Below are 13354 nucleotides of genomic sequence, written 5' to 3'. Positions count from 1 at the left end.
AGGCAGGTAGAGGTGCAGGCCGGAAAGAAATGGGGAGCAGGAGGCAGCGGCTGAGGGGCCCGGTGCCTGGAGTCCCCCCAGCAGTGGCCACAGCCCTGAGGCAGCGGGAAGGCGGGCTGGGCCCAGGGTCCAGCAGGCAGAGGACGGGTTCCCAGTCTGGCTCCTGCATTTCTGGTGGAAGCAGCTAGTCCCTTGATGTTTGAGTTTTGGTTTTCACAATTGAACAATGGGGAGAGTGGCCTTTGGCGAGAAACTCTATGATGCTGTTGGAACTAGCTTCCTCGATAAATGCAGCGTTCTTCCTCCGTGAGGGCAGGAGGACGCGGTCAGCACACCCAGCCCCGGCGTGCATCTCACGGAGGACGTCTGGCATGGACACCAGCACTTTCACCTGCGCTTCTCTCCATGGCACTGTGAACCCTCGTGTCTGGTTCCAAAGCAGCTTGGTGCAGTGAGACCCCCATGGGCCCCAGACGCGGGCCGTCCGCACAGGGTTGAGCAATGCAGCAGAGGTGGGCGCTCCCTGGTTCCCTGGGGCAGGCCTGGCCTCGGGCCACAGGGCCTTTGAGTGTGCTGGAGAGCAGGCAGCTGACGTCCTGAGAAGAAGGCACAGTGTCCTCCGCACACCCTAGGGGCTGGAGGGTCAGGGAACTACAGTTCCTGAAGGAGCTCTGTGGATGGCCTCATTCTGGACGTGCAGAGACAACACTGGCTTGCTGGAGCCGGGGAGAAGGCCCCAAGAGTTGCAGTCCTGAGAGCTGGCCCAGCAGGTCCCACTGTTCGAGACCCTTGGCCAGTCATCAGTACAAGGCAGTGGCCCCCCATACCAGCACGCTATGGTGCCAGCTGTCCTGGCCCACACCCTCAAATCTATGTAGATGAAACATGTGTGACCTGGTCCTTCATCTCCCAAGATGCCCCTGAGCACCCTGGCAACAGCCTGTGGACGGCAAGGACTACCTTCTGCCCCAGACCCCAGAGCAGTGACTCTTCCCTCTTGCCTTCCCTGGGATTCTGTTGGCAGGAAGCTTGGTCCATGAGTGAGACTGGAACCCAAACCAGAAGCCACGGTTCCTCGGAATTCCTGGTACCTGACTTATTCTGGTTTATTTCTAGAAGGAATGAGATTTACCAACTCCAAGGTCAAAATTCCACAGTTGGAGCGTGTCTATTGTATGAAAATGGCAAGTGACGACTTTGAGTCTGTTTTGTTTTAAAATAAAATAGTATCGTGCATGGGTTGAGGTTCAAATTCCTAACAAGCTCTCCTCCTTTATCAGTTCATGTTTATGTTCCGTCTTGGACGGACCATCACTCTCTGCCCCTCCCCCGCAGTGCTGGCTACTGTAATAGGCAGGAGTGCCAGGAAGACCTGAGGGCAGCCAGGAGAGCCTGGCCAGGCGTTGGAGCCAGCGTGGTGCCGGCCATGCCGGGCCCTTGGCCCCGTGCAGAAGCAGGTGTCTGGCCACGTGGCTCCCTCCCCGCCATCCACCCGGGCAGGGGCAGAGCTGGAACCCAGACACTGCTGCTGGCTCTGCCAGGGTGACCTTCACCCCACGATGTTTCATGCATAGAAACAGGCTTGGAGACAGGGACACCCCCACCCATGCACCTCCACCCAAAACCTTTCCCTGAGCTCTTTCCCACCGTCTGTCTGCTTGTTGACCCACTGCATGTGGCCACGCCGCTCACTATCCTCTCCTAAACCTTCCGCAGCCTCTGCCACCCCACATGGGACAGCTCCTTCCTGGCGGTGCTCGGCACCCTGGACTCCCTCCCACCCTTCTACTCCCGTCAGGCATCTGGGTGCTGGCAGTGCTCCTCCCATGGACCCGCCCAGCCCAAATGCCCTCCTGCCTCCAGCACTGCGAGCTGGACCAGCGCCACACCCTTCCCCAAGTGCTGTGTGGCCTGGCGGCCAGCTGGCCTCCACCCAGGCCCCTGTTCTTGGTTCTGTTGCTGTCCAGTCAGTCACACCAGCACCCCCCGGACCCTGCAGTGCCCCTCACTGACAGTGGGACCAGCCCTCCCATGGCTCAAGCTACCTACCGCCACCCAGGTTCACCCCAGCAGCACCCCGACGTCCATCGCCTCCTGGCCACTGCTGTCCTTGGGGGTGCCCTGGGTGCCCTGATACTGACCTGATCTCTTCTTATACACACCCCTCCCTGCGTGGACACTACCTGCTCCCTCCCCCCCCCCCCCCGGATTTCTTCCAGGTCACCCACCACCGTGTCCACACTGGACATTTCACCACCGCCTGTGTGGCTCGCCTCCCTGCAGAACAGTCTGTGTTCAGTGCCCTGTCCCATGCACCCTACACATAATAGGAGTCTAAGAAATACTTGTTAAATGAATGAAGTGTGAACAGAGGCCCAAAGAGGCTGGGTAACTGGACTGAAGCCACCCAGCAGGGAAGGGTTCTGTCCAACTCCCCCGACCCTCCACTCCTGGAAGTCGTCCTGTGAGGTGGCCTTGCTCGTCCAACAGTCGCCCTGAGTCTCCCATAGGCCAGGCCTGCTGCAGGTCTGGAGCGTGGCATGCCTCCATGTTTGTGGGAAAAGGAACAGAAGTGCACTGAGGACCCCACCCAGGCAGTATGGACTGACCCTACCCTGCTCCCTGCAGCCCCCACATCCACTCCTGCACAGCAGGGCCCACAAGAAGCCTAGCCCAGTTGGCTTCTTCCCCGCTCAGCCTCCTGCGCTGGAGGAGACCAGGGAGGCACCTTAGCTACCTTCCATCCCCAGCAGCCTGGCACAGTGCCGCTCTCGGAGGGAGCAGTCAGTGTCTGTTATTAAATGTCTGCAATGTCGCAGGGATTAAAATCACTGTACTAAGCAAGCCACAGACCCTGACTGTGAGGAGCATATGATCACTCTGCCCTTGAACCCCAGGGCCTGTGAGGACGCGCCGCCACATGGGTCTCTGGTAGGTGGTGGTAGGAGCACCTGGCTGAAGGAAGTGGCAGAGGCTGGAGAGCGAGGGAGAGAAAGATGGAGCAGGAGCGGGCAGGGCTCGTGGACTTGACGGCTCTGCCTGGTATCTGTCTGACTAGGCACAAGCAAGATGTTATTTTGGGAAACAAATAATTTAGCTGATAGGATGGCGAAGCGGATATGTTTTAAAGTACCTGCTTCACTAAATAAGTGTTACCACTCTTGCTGATTTTGCTCCAAGAGAGGCAGTGTGGGGGATCTGGAGTCCAAAGACTTTACTCGGTGTAAACTTAAAAGCTGTGACCTGGTATACACCACTTATTTCTCCAGGAAAAGGGCCACTGTGGGGACAGCATGTGCAAAGGAAGCGCATAAGCTGAGATGGTTGGCGGTGATGTTTGTATTCAATATTTGGAATCAGGGGAAGAGTAATCGGTTGCTATTTAACTGGTCCAAGTGCTACTTCTTAAAACAGTCAGCCCTCTCGCCATACCCCTCCTCTCTGCCTTGCCCAGTCGTGGTCTCTCGTGTAAAAGCAACAAACAAAACCAAGAGAAAAGGCGTTAACTGGACTCATTGCCGGGGGTCAGGGAGTTCTGGAGTCCGGTGCCCTCTGATGCGCGTGGCTCCATGGCTGCACCATGCAGGTTCTGAGGCCCCGCGTGTGCCTTCCTGGAGATGGGGAGGGAGGCGGGAGGGCCTTTTGCTATTTCAGGTAACCACTCACTCAACAAGCACTTCCCGAACATCTAAATAGAAGCCACACTTGAAAATGCAAATATGTGTGATCCTGAGTTCTGCCTTCAGGAAGTCCCTGTCCTGGGAGACACAGTGGGGTAAGCAGAGAGCAGAGAGCCCAGAAAAAGTGGGACCAGTTCCACAGGGTGCTGTGGGCCTGGAGGAGGGCGCGGTGTTGCTGTATTGAGGGCGAAGGGGACTCTCAGGAGGAGCTGTCTCTTGGGGTGAGTCTTGGGGAATGAAGATTTGGGTGGATGGAGTCAGAGATGGGCAGGTGGGAGGGCGGGAGCCCTGGCAGGAGATGAGACCAGGTGTGCTTTGTCTTTTCCCCACAACTGGCAACTTCTCTGCCCAGAAGTTACTCCTTTCAGAGGTGAGGCCGCGGTCCCGGGAGCCTGTGAAATGTCTTGCAAAGCCGGCAGTACCTTTCGTTTTCCACTTGTTCCTCGCGTACGTTACTAAAGCTCTTTGTGTTCTAGTTTCTCCGACTATAAAATGGGGTCTCACCTGCTTCCCCGAGTTGGTGTTTGTCAGCAAGACTGCTTCCATACAGTGTCTGGCAAGGTACCTGGCACTTAGTAGCTACTCAATAAATTAATTCCTTTAATTTTCCTCAAGTAGCAAAGCGTTTAATTAGACCCTCGTCTGCATTGGAAATTGCTTGGGAGCTAGCAGAGAGGCCTGACCATGTTGACGCTCGGCTCCCTGAGTACTCAGACTCAGAATGCCAGCGTCATGGGAGAGAACCCACTTTGCTACTAAAACGTGCGTGTGGCGTGGACTAGCCACGGCTCAATAACTCAGTGAAAGCCTGGATCTTGGCTTGGTCAACTTTACATGCTTTGGTTTGGGCGATGAACCAAGCGCCAACCCACCACAGCGCCTTCTGGTGAGCTGCAGCAACAGCCCCACCCACCTCCCAGCGTCCGCCGGCCCTAGCCAGCCCGGCTGTTGCTTCCGTGTCCCTCTGCCGGCAGCTCTACCTCCAGGGCCTGGCATGAGAATCCACGTGTGTCAAGCCCATGCGGGCTGAACCCAGAGGGGACAGCGAGTCTCTTGGGGCTGGCGGGAGCACACTATCTGTAAAAGGTGCTGCCACAGGCGTGATGGCACAGCGTCCGGCAGCCTGTGGCATCAGGAGGCCTTGGCCCAGAGCATCACGTGGGGAGCCTTGGAATGGCTCTCCTCTGGGGGAGACTGCTCCTCAAACCTACTGAGCCCAGACATACAGAGGGGACCTGGCCTGGGTACTTGTTGAGGCTCCACTGATGATCAATGCCCAGGACCTGAGCTGGAGCCCGGGAGCCCTCACCAGTCACTTAGCTTCACTTGTTTTGTCCCCTTGGGGGATGGAAGTGCAGTCTGACCTGCAGAGAGCGCTCTCCCAGAGAGCACCGGCTGGCGCCCTGGTGGGTGCCTGTCCTCTGCGCTCAGCCGGCCCCGCGGGAGCTGCTGGGCCAGGTGAGTGAGACGTGCGTGGGAGCATGAGGCCCAAACTGACCTCGCTCTTGCTGACCCATGCTCTGCTGTGGGCCCTGGGACTCGGTGCCCAGTCACCAGCCCATACGGGAGCTCATTTTACCCATTTGCCAGGGAGAGGGATGGCTTTTGCTCTACCAGTGAAGCCTTGAGCCAGTGTGGGGCCTGCAGGTGCCAGGGCTGATCTGCTGCGCCTGCTCTGAGGCGAGCCTCCCCTTCATCTTCCAGCACGCACCCTGGGGGGGAGAAGACGGCGCCCTGACTTGTGGGGTCTGGGGAAAGCCTGGACACGCGGTGCTTCCTTCTCAGAGACACCCCCCCCCCCATGGCTGCAGGCTGCCCAGGGCAACAGGATGGAGAAGCCAGAGCAGAAAGGTGGGTGTTCCCCTCCGGGACCCCTCTTGGTGCTCAGAAGGTGTGTTCTGTTCTCCATTTTTCTCAGCTTGGAACAGCCCCCCAGCTTTGTAGCAAGCCAAGGTAGAGCCTCTGAGGGAGGTGGGGAGCAGGGTAAGGCAGGGTAAGGCACAAGCCTTGGCGTCAGGGGCATTCTCCCCAGTGGTCACCCTATCCTGGGAAAGGGCACATCCATGGTCAGACAACCACTGTTCAAAGCTGTAGCAGAAAGTCTGTGCTCCATTACTCTCAGCTCGTTGGATGTGGGAGGCAGGGCTTCTGGGCACGGCGGTGGACACGTTTGCCACTGTTGATATAACTGTATTTTTTTTAAGGTTTATTTATTTATTTATTCATACAAGAACTGGGGTACAAGCCAGAGATGCAGGGGGTGAGAGGATTCACCAGAGACAGAGTGGGGAGCAGAACAGGCAGATCTACTGAAATACACTGCTGAGGGGAGCAGTGGGCAAGTCAGGAGAGGTCTGCTGCGCCATGTGGGTCACCTCCCCGGCCGGCTGGGGAATTGAACGTGCTGCAGTGGCTGCGCACACCTTCATAGGTTGCGTCTTAACCCCTTGCACCACCAGGGAGTCCCTAACTGTATTTTTCTTGATTGGAGCGTTCATGATTATTGGATCACAGGAATAACTGGGGTGTGGATCAGCTTATCCCTGTACCAAGTGAAGTGTGACTCCAGCTCCTGTCAAAGAAGAGGGGGAGGAGAGGGCCAAGACCTGGCCCCTGAGCATGTCGCGGCCTGTGTGTCTCCAGTCCAGCTCCTCGCTGCCTTCTGCATGCAAAGCCCACGGCACAGTCGCACACTTGTGCCCGGGGTCAGCACCCAGGATGGCCCCTCCTGCCAAAATTCCAAGGAACAAGGGGGAGCCCCTGTGCGTGCCCCTGGCTCCAGTCTCTAAACCTGAGGTCTCACCCCATGATGCCCCCAGCCTAGCACGGCACGCGCTTCCCTAGCCCCGCTCCGACCTCGGCGTCTCTGCCTCAACTCCCACACATGTTCAGCTGCAAAACACACGAGCAAATACATACGCTCAGCTGTGGAACACACGAGTAATACACACACTCTGCCGCGGAACACATGAGCAAATACTCCTTTTTCTCCATCTCATTTCCTTGACTGGTTTGAGGGTTACTGGGGGCTGGTGTTTGGCTACTGCCCCGCTGGCTCTCGTGGTCCCGCCATCCTCCTGCATCATCACGGCCCCCTGCCACGTACCAGCCACAGTGACAGGCTCTGGACAGAGATGTTGCTGTCTGTTCAGTCCAGGAATGCAGGCCTGTAGGGACCAGGGAAGGAAGCCGGATCCACAGCAGGAGGCTCTCGGAGGCCAGAACCGGCCCAGGCGTCAGGTTAGGTCGAAGGCGCCCAGGCTGGGGGTGGATTCTCACAGCCCACGTGGTTTACCATGCGGTTGAGTTGTTGAAAATGCAAGTGACGCTTAGAAAGGCCCTTCCGTGTGCACATGGCAGTTTCAGACTCTTCCGGTGTCGGAACCCAGGTGGCTGGCGCGTGTGTGGGGCCCCGTGTTCCAGGCGTCATGGCCGCCTGCGCTCACAGCCCTCCCAGGAGACGGGAACGGGACTGGGCACCCAGGGCGCCGAGACCCAGGAGGCCAGGCCGCCTGCTCCAAGCCGCACCCCTGCTTGCGGCGTCTCTCTCGTCGGCCTGCCCGAGTCTTACACTGGGAGCTCCTGCCAGCAGGCGCCCTGAGACGCCTGCTTCTGTGTGCTGTTCTGTTGACAACGCGAACGTGTCACTGGGACTGGGCCTTGGCTGTGACCGTTGTCACCTCCTGAGCACTTTCCACACATCCACATGGACTGCCATGCTCATGAGCATCCTGGGAACCAGTCACCTCTGTGGTCAAGGCTCCCAGCCCGGTGCTGCCTGTGTCCCGCATGGGAGGCATCCTCTGTCAGCTGCTTGGAGACGTTTCCCCGCCTTCCACCCTGGGAGGGACGGTGCGTGGCAGCAGGAAGCGCTGAGAGGCTATGGGGGGCTTTGGCTGGAACACTGCTGTGGCGGGAGGAGACCGAGCCTGGGATCAGAAGGCGGGAGAGCATCCTCAGGCAGCCCATGCAGACGGGGCACGGAGCAAGGCTTGCAAGCCTCAGTGGGAGTGAGCCCAGGCGTAGCCCAGCCGCGCCCCCTCCGCCCTGGTCCCACTTGCCTCATCAGTGGACCAGTGCGATCACAGCAGTGGACCAGAGACCAATCATTTCCTAGCAAGCAAGGTGCCCAGTCGACAGTAAACGTCCAAGTTATTGGTGTTGCCATCTCTGGCCACCACCCTTGTCCAGTGCCCCCACCATGCCTGGCAGGTGGCCGTGGCCGTGGGGAAGTGGACAGCACTTATCTCCTGTGTCCCTGGGCTCTGTAACCCGTATGTCACAGTTGAAAAAAAAATTTTTTTAATGAGATTTTGTTCCTTGGATTTTCTTTCTAAATGGGGCATTTGCTGGTTTTGTGTGTTTGGAGTTGAGCGGAGCCCTCCGCTGGAAAACCAGGAGCCATACTTATCTCGTTCACATTGTTGTACCTCCGCTTGGCCTGTTAAGGCAGTTTATTTTGTTTTTCTGACATGTCCCTGGCAGCAAGAAATTTTTGGACAGTTGCAAAATGGTGAATTTCATTCAGCAGTGTGGTGTGTTGGGTTTTGTTTTTTTTACACTACTCTTGCCTTACGAGGCGCCCATCTGTGTCTTTTTAAAGAACTATCTTGTGGCTCACCCTCTTGATGGAACTGCTCTCGGTGTTTCCGTGTAAAGTCTGAACCTTTTAAGGGCTGTGGGGAAGACTTGCTGCCTCTGTACCCAGTGCAGTCCTCGCTGGTAGCACATGCTGGGGTGGGGTCCCTCCCCCTGTCCACATGAGAGAAGTCCTATTGTTTGGCCCCTGGCCAAGGAGACAGATGCATTTGAGAGTGTTGCAATAGGTAGGATGTTGCACAGAGAAGTAAAAAAAACAGAGACCAATCATTTCCTAGCAAGCCTGCTGGTTAGCTGGAGTAGTAATATTCTTTCTAGAAAGATTCTGTGCCATGCCTGGCATTTAACTTGGACAGGAGTGAGGTAGAGGGCCTCTCGGCCCAGGCCGCAACAGATGGGTTGTGTGGTCTCACCCTCACCCACTCGGGTTGGCTCCCAGCCACTGGCGAGGCCCAACGCTATGCCCTGCTGTGTGATGGGCTGAGGGGCTGAGTCCTCCCTGGGACTGGGCCCCCTACTGGAAGGAAAGGCACTGGGTGTTCTGGGGTCAAGGGTTAGGGTCATGGCGGCCTCAGCCATCCAAGTGTCTCCCACACCTGGGGAAGAGCTGACCAAGGGAGGCAGAGACCCGCTGTGACCCAGGAGCCCAGTCCTCCCGGCGCCTGGCAAATGTGTCTGGGCGTATGCCCGGCCCCCAGCCTGCATTTCTTTGTACAGTGTGAACCCCAAAGAACACGAACCTGGGCAAGACAAAGCAGAGCCGACAGAAACTGTGCCATGTGACCAGGAGCGGGGGGAGCAGCCTCGTCATCCTCAAGGTTGTCAGTGGAGATTGGGGTCCAGGACATGGAGAGGTAATCGTGCCCCCCAAATTCACAGGTTGAAGCCCTAACCCTGAGTGAGACTGTGATGGCGGCGGCAGAGAATGGGAGGCAGAGCAGGGACTGGACACCCCAGGAGGCCCAGAGATGCTGCAAAGGGTCATGTTGGCCACACCCTAGAGAATGGGGAGAAAAAAGAAATTAAAACTAAGGACATCATGGCAGGCAGAGAAAATTAAATGGGGGCCAAGCAAAAGCACTGGGGTTTAGAGAACAGATGTCTTCCTGTCATCCTCCGGCCAGACTGGCCAGCTCCAGGGCTGGTAATGTGCCGAGGGCAGGAGGTGGGTGTGACAGGCGTGACAGGCCTGGTTTCTGCTGCCCGCGCGGCCTGGAGGCCAGCTCTTATCCTGCGGGCGGCTCGCTCCATAGCGAGTGGACAGGGGCCCATTTGCGTTTTGCTCTCTTTGCACCCTTAAACATTTTTTATTGTTTTAAGAAGCTAATTTTTTTTAAAAGATTTATTTATGCATACAAGAACTGGGGTGCGGGCCAGAGGTGCGGGGGTGAGAGGATTCACCAGAGACAGAGTAGGGAGCCGAACAGGTAGATCTACTGAAATCCACTGCTGAGGGGAGTAGTGGGGAGACAGGAGAGATCTGCTGCTCTCTGTGGGTCAGCTCCCTGGTGGAGGATCAAACCCAGGCCGCAGTGGCTGGCGATTGCTTGAGAGCACTGGGACTTTAACCCCTGCGCCACCAGGAAAGCCCAAAGCTAATTTTATTAATTGAAAAATAATGGCTCAAAAAATAAAAAGAGGTCTGGGTACTGGAGCAGCCTGGACTCCGGGTGCCTAGGATTTCAGCGCGCGTGCGTGCGTGCGTGCGTGCGTGCGTGCGTGCGTGTGTGTGTGTCCCAGCTTGTTGACTCAATGATTGGCAGTCAGGTGTCGAGTGTGGGCCACTGTCACTTGGATGATGTCCTGTGGCTTCTTGAGTATTTCCTGCCTCTCCCCCAGGCCCACAGTGCCTCAGGGCTGTGTCTCCTCCAGTCACTGTCTGCAGGGGATGCAGGTCAGGGAGGAAGTGCAGTCAGGACCCACACTCCCCCAAGCCTGAGCCCTGAGGGGGCAGGGTGGGCATGAGCAATTGAGCCTCTCAGGCTTCAGGGGCAGAGGCCCCGATGGGAAACACTCCTGTGCTACCCCTTAATTTTAGCTTTTCTAGCTTTCCACTGTCGGTTAAGATGAGGTTCAATCATTTTCAAATTAAAATAACCCTTGTCAGGCTTAAAGAATTTTAAATGAAATGGATCACGTGGGTATGCTTTGTGGATGAAGGAACAGAAGACAGACTTACGTTGTGACTCAACCATTCGCTGGGAGAACTTAGGGCAGGGCTGTCCCCCCACAAGTGGTGCTGAGGGGTTTCCTCCCCGGCCTCAGCCAGGTCTGCGCCACTCTGTTCCCCCACCGTGTCCCACACCAGCCTCGAATGCAAGCACGTGTGGGAGCTCAAACATCGACCAGCGCTGCCGAGAAAGTGAAAAGAAGAGAGCGAGTTAATTGTCAGTGTGTTTATTCTGGCTGCTCTAACCAAAATATTTTCATGTCAGCACGTAATCAATGTAAACATTATTTATAAGCTGTATCACATGACTTTGTACCGTCTTTGAAATATCACTGCTTGAAGCCTTGTCTTTTTGAAGTCTTTGTTTAAATTAAGGCGTAACTGACTATAGCACTGTGTCAGTTTCAGGTGTGCAACATGATGGTTTGGCTTTTGTATAGACAGTGAAATGCTCATCACAGGAAGTCTGGTTGCCATCCATCACCACACAGTTACACATGTCTTCTGCGTGTGACGAGACCTTTTAAGATTTACTTTCTTAGCAACTTAAGGCATGCCAGGGGGCACTATTAGCATCAGCACAGTGTCCACGGCAACCCCGTGACAGCGTGTTTATAAGTCTGCACCTTTAACCCCTTTGCTCTCTTTCCCCCTCCCCTTCCCTTTGAGGACCACCAGTGCCTCTGTGGCTGTGAGCCGCGGGGTGGGTGGGGGAGTAAGGTTTTGTTTTGTTTCTTTTGTTTTTCTTCAGTTTCCACATATAAGTGAAATCATGAAGTGTTTGTCTTTCTCTGATTTATTTCACTTAGCTTAATGCTCCCGAGATCTATTCAGGTTGTTGAAAACCGCAAGATTTCTCTTCATGGCTGAGTAGTATTCCATTGAATACATGCCACAACCTCATCCACTCATCCGCGCATGGACGCTTGGGTTGTTTCCAGGTCTTGGATAGCCAAGTGAGTGTGGGGGTGCATTTATCTTTTCACGTTTGTGTTTTCATTTTCTTCAGATAAATACCCAGAAGTCCAATTGGTCATATGGTGATTCTATTATTAAATTAAAGAGGAACCTCCATTCTGTTTTTCCCAGGGTTGCACAAGTCCACAGCCACTAATAGTGCACCAGGGTTTCCTTTAGTTCCTCCCAGGACTTGTGAACAGAGAGCCAGGGGTTCACAAGCTGCTTAAATGTCCTGGGAGCTGGGAAAGAAGGTACTCAAAACGAGTGCCAGTCATCGCCTCTGCAGGGAGCTGAGTGAGGAGGGAGAAACTTCTCTCTTCTTTTTATGTATTTGAATTTTTTGTGACATGCAATATTTCTTAAACATAGAGATTTTGACTTAAGCACACAACAACCAACCTTTGTCCCAGAATCCCATGTTAACACAGTCCGGTGGCTTCAAGCACAGGCTGCAGCACGTGCGGGGCGCAGGGAGACAGGGACATCTCAGTGACGACAGACCCAGTGGTTATGTGTGACCGCGCATGCCCAGGAAACCTGGGCGGCTGTGGGCATCTGTGCCAGGGCGGTGCCCACAAGGGGCCTTCCTCCCAGCAAGGGAAGCACAGGGCGGGAGGTGGGTCTGCTTCAGGGGCCGCCCGGCCAGACCACTTACTCAGGAACTGGCCACACGGAAGGCGGGTGTGCTGGAGCCCTCGCGGGGTTCCAGGAGCCAGTAAGGAAGCTACTGAGTTATCCAGCTGGTCCAGGCCTGGATCAGGGTTGTCAGTTCTGGGCAAATAATTGGATGTAGACAGTGAGGGGTAAGGAAGAAATTTCCAGATTGCCTGCGAAATAAATTGTGGTAACACTAGTTAAAATAGAAACACCTGGAGGGGAAGCTGGGAACAGCTGATTTGAGAGCAAAGAATTCCAGCCAGGGTGTTGGTCACGGCAGTGGGGCCGAGCCCCTACAGGGTCGGTGGATGAAAGCAGGGGGGCCAGGGAAAGGGAAAGACGGCGAGGGTGGGGAGGCTAGGAGACCCAAGGCTGGGAGTGGCCTGCGTGTCTCGTTCCTGTTCCCAGGACACGCAGGGCCCGGGGGGCCTGATGGCAGAGGCAGGACCATCTACCCATGTCTCATGCCCCCTGGGCGGGCCCCTTTCCCCAGCACTGCCGAAGAGTGTCTCCACACTTAAAGTTTTATGGAAGGTGCTTGTGGGTGGGTTTAGCCTGGCTTCTTCCCCGGTTGCAGGCTAAGAAGCGCCCAGTGCCAGTGGGACGTGCCATCACCACCCCAGATGCAGGCTTTGGAAGGTTTTAGCCGCTGACCCCGTACCTGCTTTGCTCTGAGTGTGTCTCGCCTCCAGGTCGAGGCTCCTGTCAGTCCCAGAACAAGGACCCGAGGACCTGGGGCCTCTGCTGTGCAAGTCAGCCCAGGGCAGCGGGAGGAGGCCCACATGCAGCCCCACTGCTGCTCCAGGCCAGGCGGTTTGAGTCAGCCTTCCTGTGTCTGGGACCCTCCATTCCACAAGGACCCGCATCAGGCAGGAGCCAGAGGCGGTGAGCCCACACTGCTTGCCCAGTCCAGAAGTGGAGCAGCCCCTTAAACAGAGCATGGAGATGTACAGTGCGGGCTGTGTGCAGGGGAGACGGAGAGGGGACCAGGCAGCCCAGGCCAAGTGGGGTTCCCCAAGCCCCAACACCCATGCTGCATGGCCCTCCAAGGCCTTGGCATGAGCTCACGGTTGAAAGACAAACTCAGTTTGAGTGGGAACCAGCGTTTGGCGGTTGTCACAAGTGCTCACAGCTCTGTGTAGAGCTGCAGGCTGTGGCTTCACGGGCTGGCCCAGGCAGGAACCAGGTCCCCTCACTGCCTCGAGCCCGGAACTGGGAGTTTCAGGTGGCAAGCTCAGCGCGTTCCCTCTGGCGAGCATGGAGAAATGCCAGTGGCATGTGGAGAAAC

At 56.2% G+C, this 13354-nt stretch overlaps 1 protein-coding gene across 4 annotated transcripts in view; it reads left to right on the top strand.

Moving 5' to 3' along the window:
- The window catches only part of EVL (Enah/Vasp-like), a 98967-nt gene that overhangs the window by 28684 nt on the left and 56929 nt on the right, over window positions 1-13354 (top strand). The window contains exons 2-3 of one of the 4 annotated variants that reach the window (XM_054692432.1): window positions 8997-9133; window positions 11259-11405. The exons of 2 other annotated variants lie outside the window; for them this stretch is intronic. In XM_054692432.1, the coding sequence (XP_054548407.1) occupies window positions 11368-11405 (38 nt within the window). In that variant the 5' untranslated portion in view covers window positions 8997-9133; window positions 11259-11367. The remainder of the gene's footprint in view (window positions 1-8996; window positions 9134-11258; window positions 11406-13354) is intronic. One more of the 4 variants, XM_037503916.2, reaches the window with a different exon arrangement.

Source organism: Talpa occidentalis, unplaced genomic scaffold (assembly GCF_014898055.3).
Source record: "Talpa occidentalis isolate TD23 unplaced genomic scaffold, MPIMG_talOcc4v2.1 talOcc4.11, whole genome shotgun sequence".
NCBI classification, from domain to species: Eukaryota; Metazoa; Chordata; class Mammalia; order Eulipotyphla; family Talpidae; genus Talpa; species Talpa occidentalis.
The sequence above is the reverse complement of the archived record's forward strand: the minus strand, read 5'-3'. Positions and strand labels throughout refer to the sequence as shown.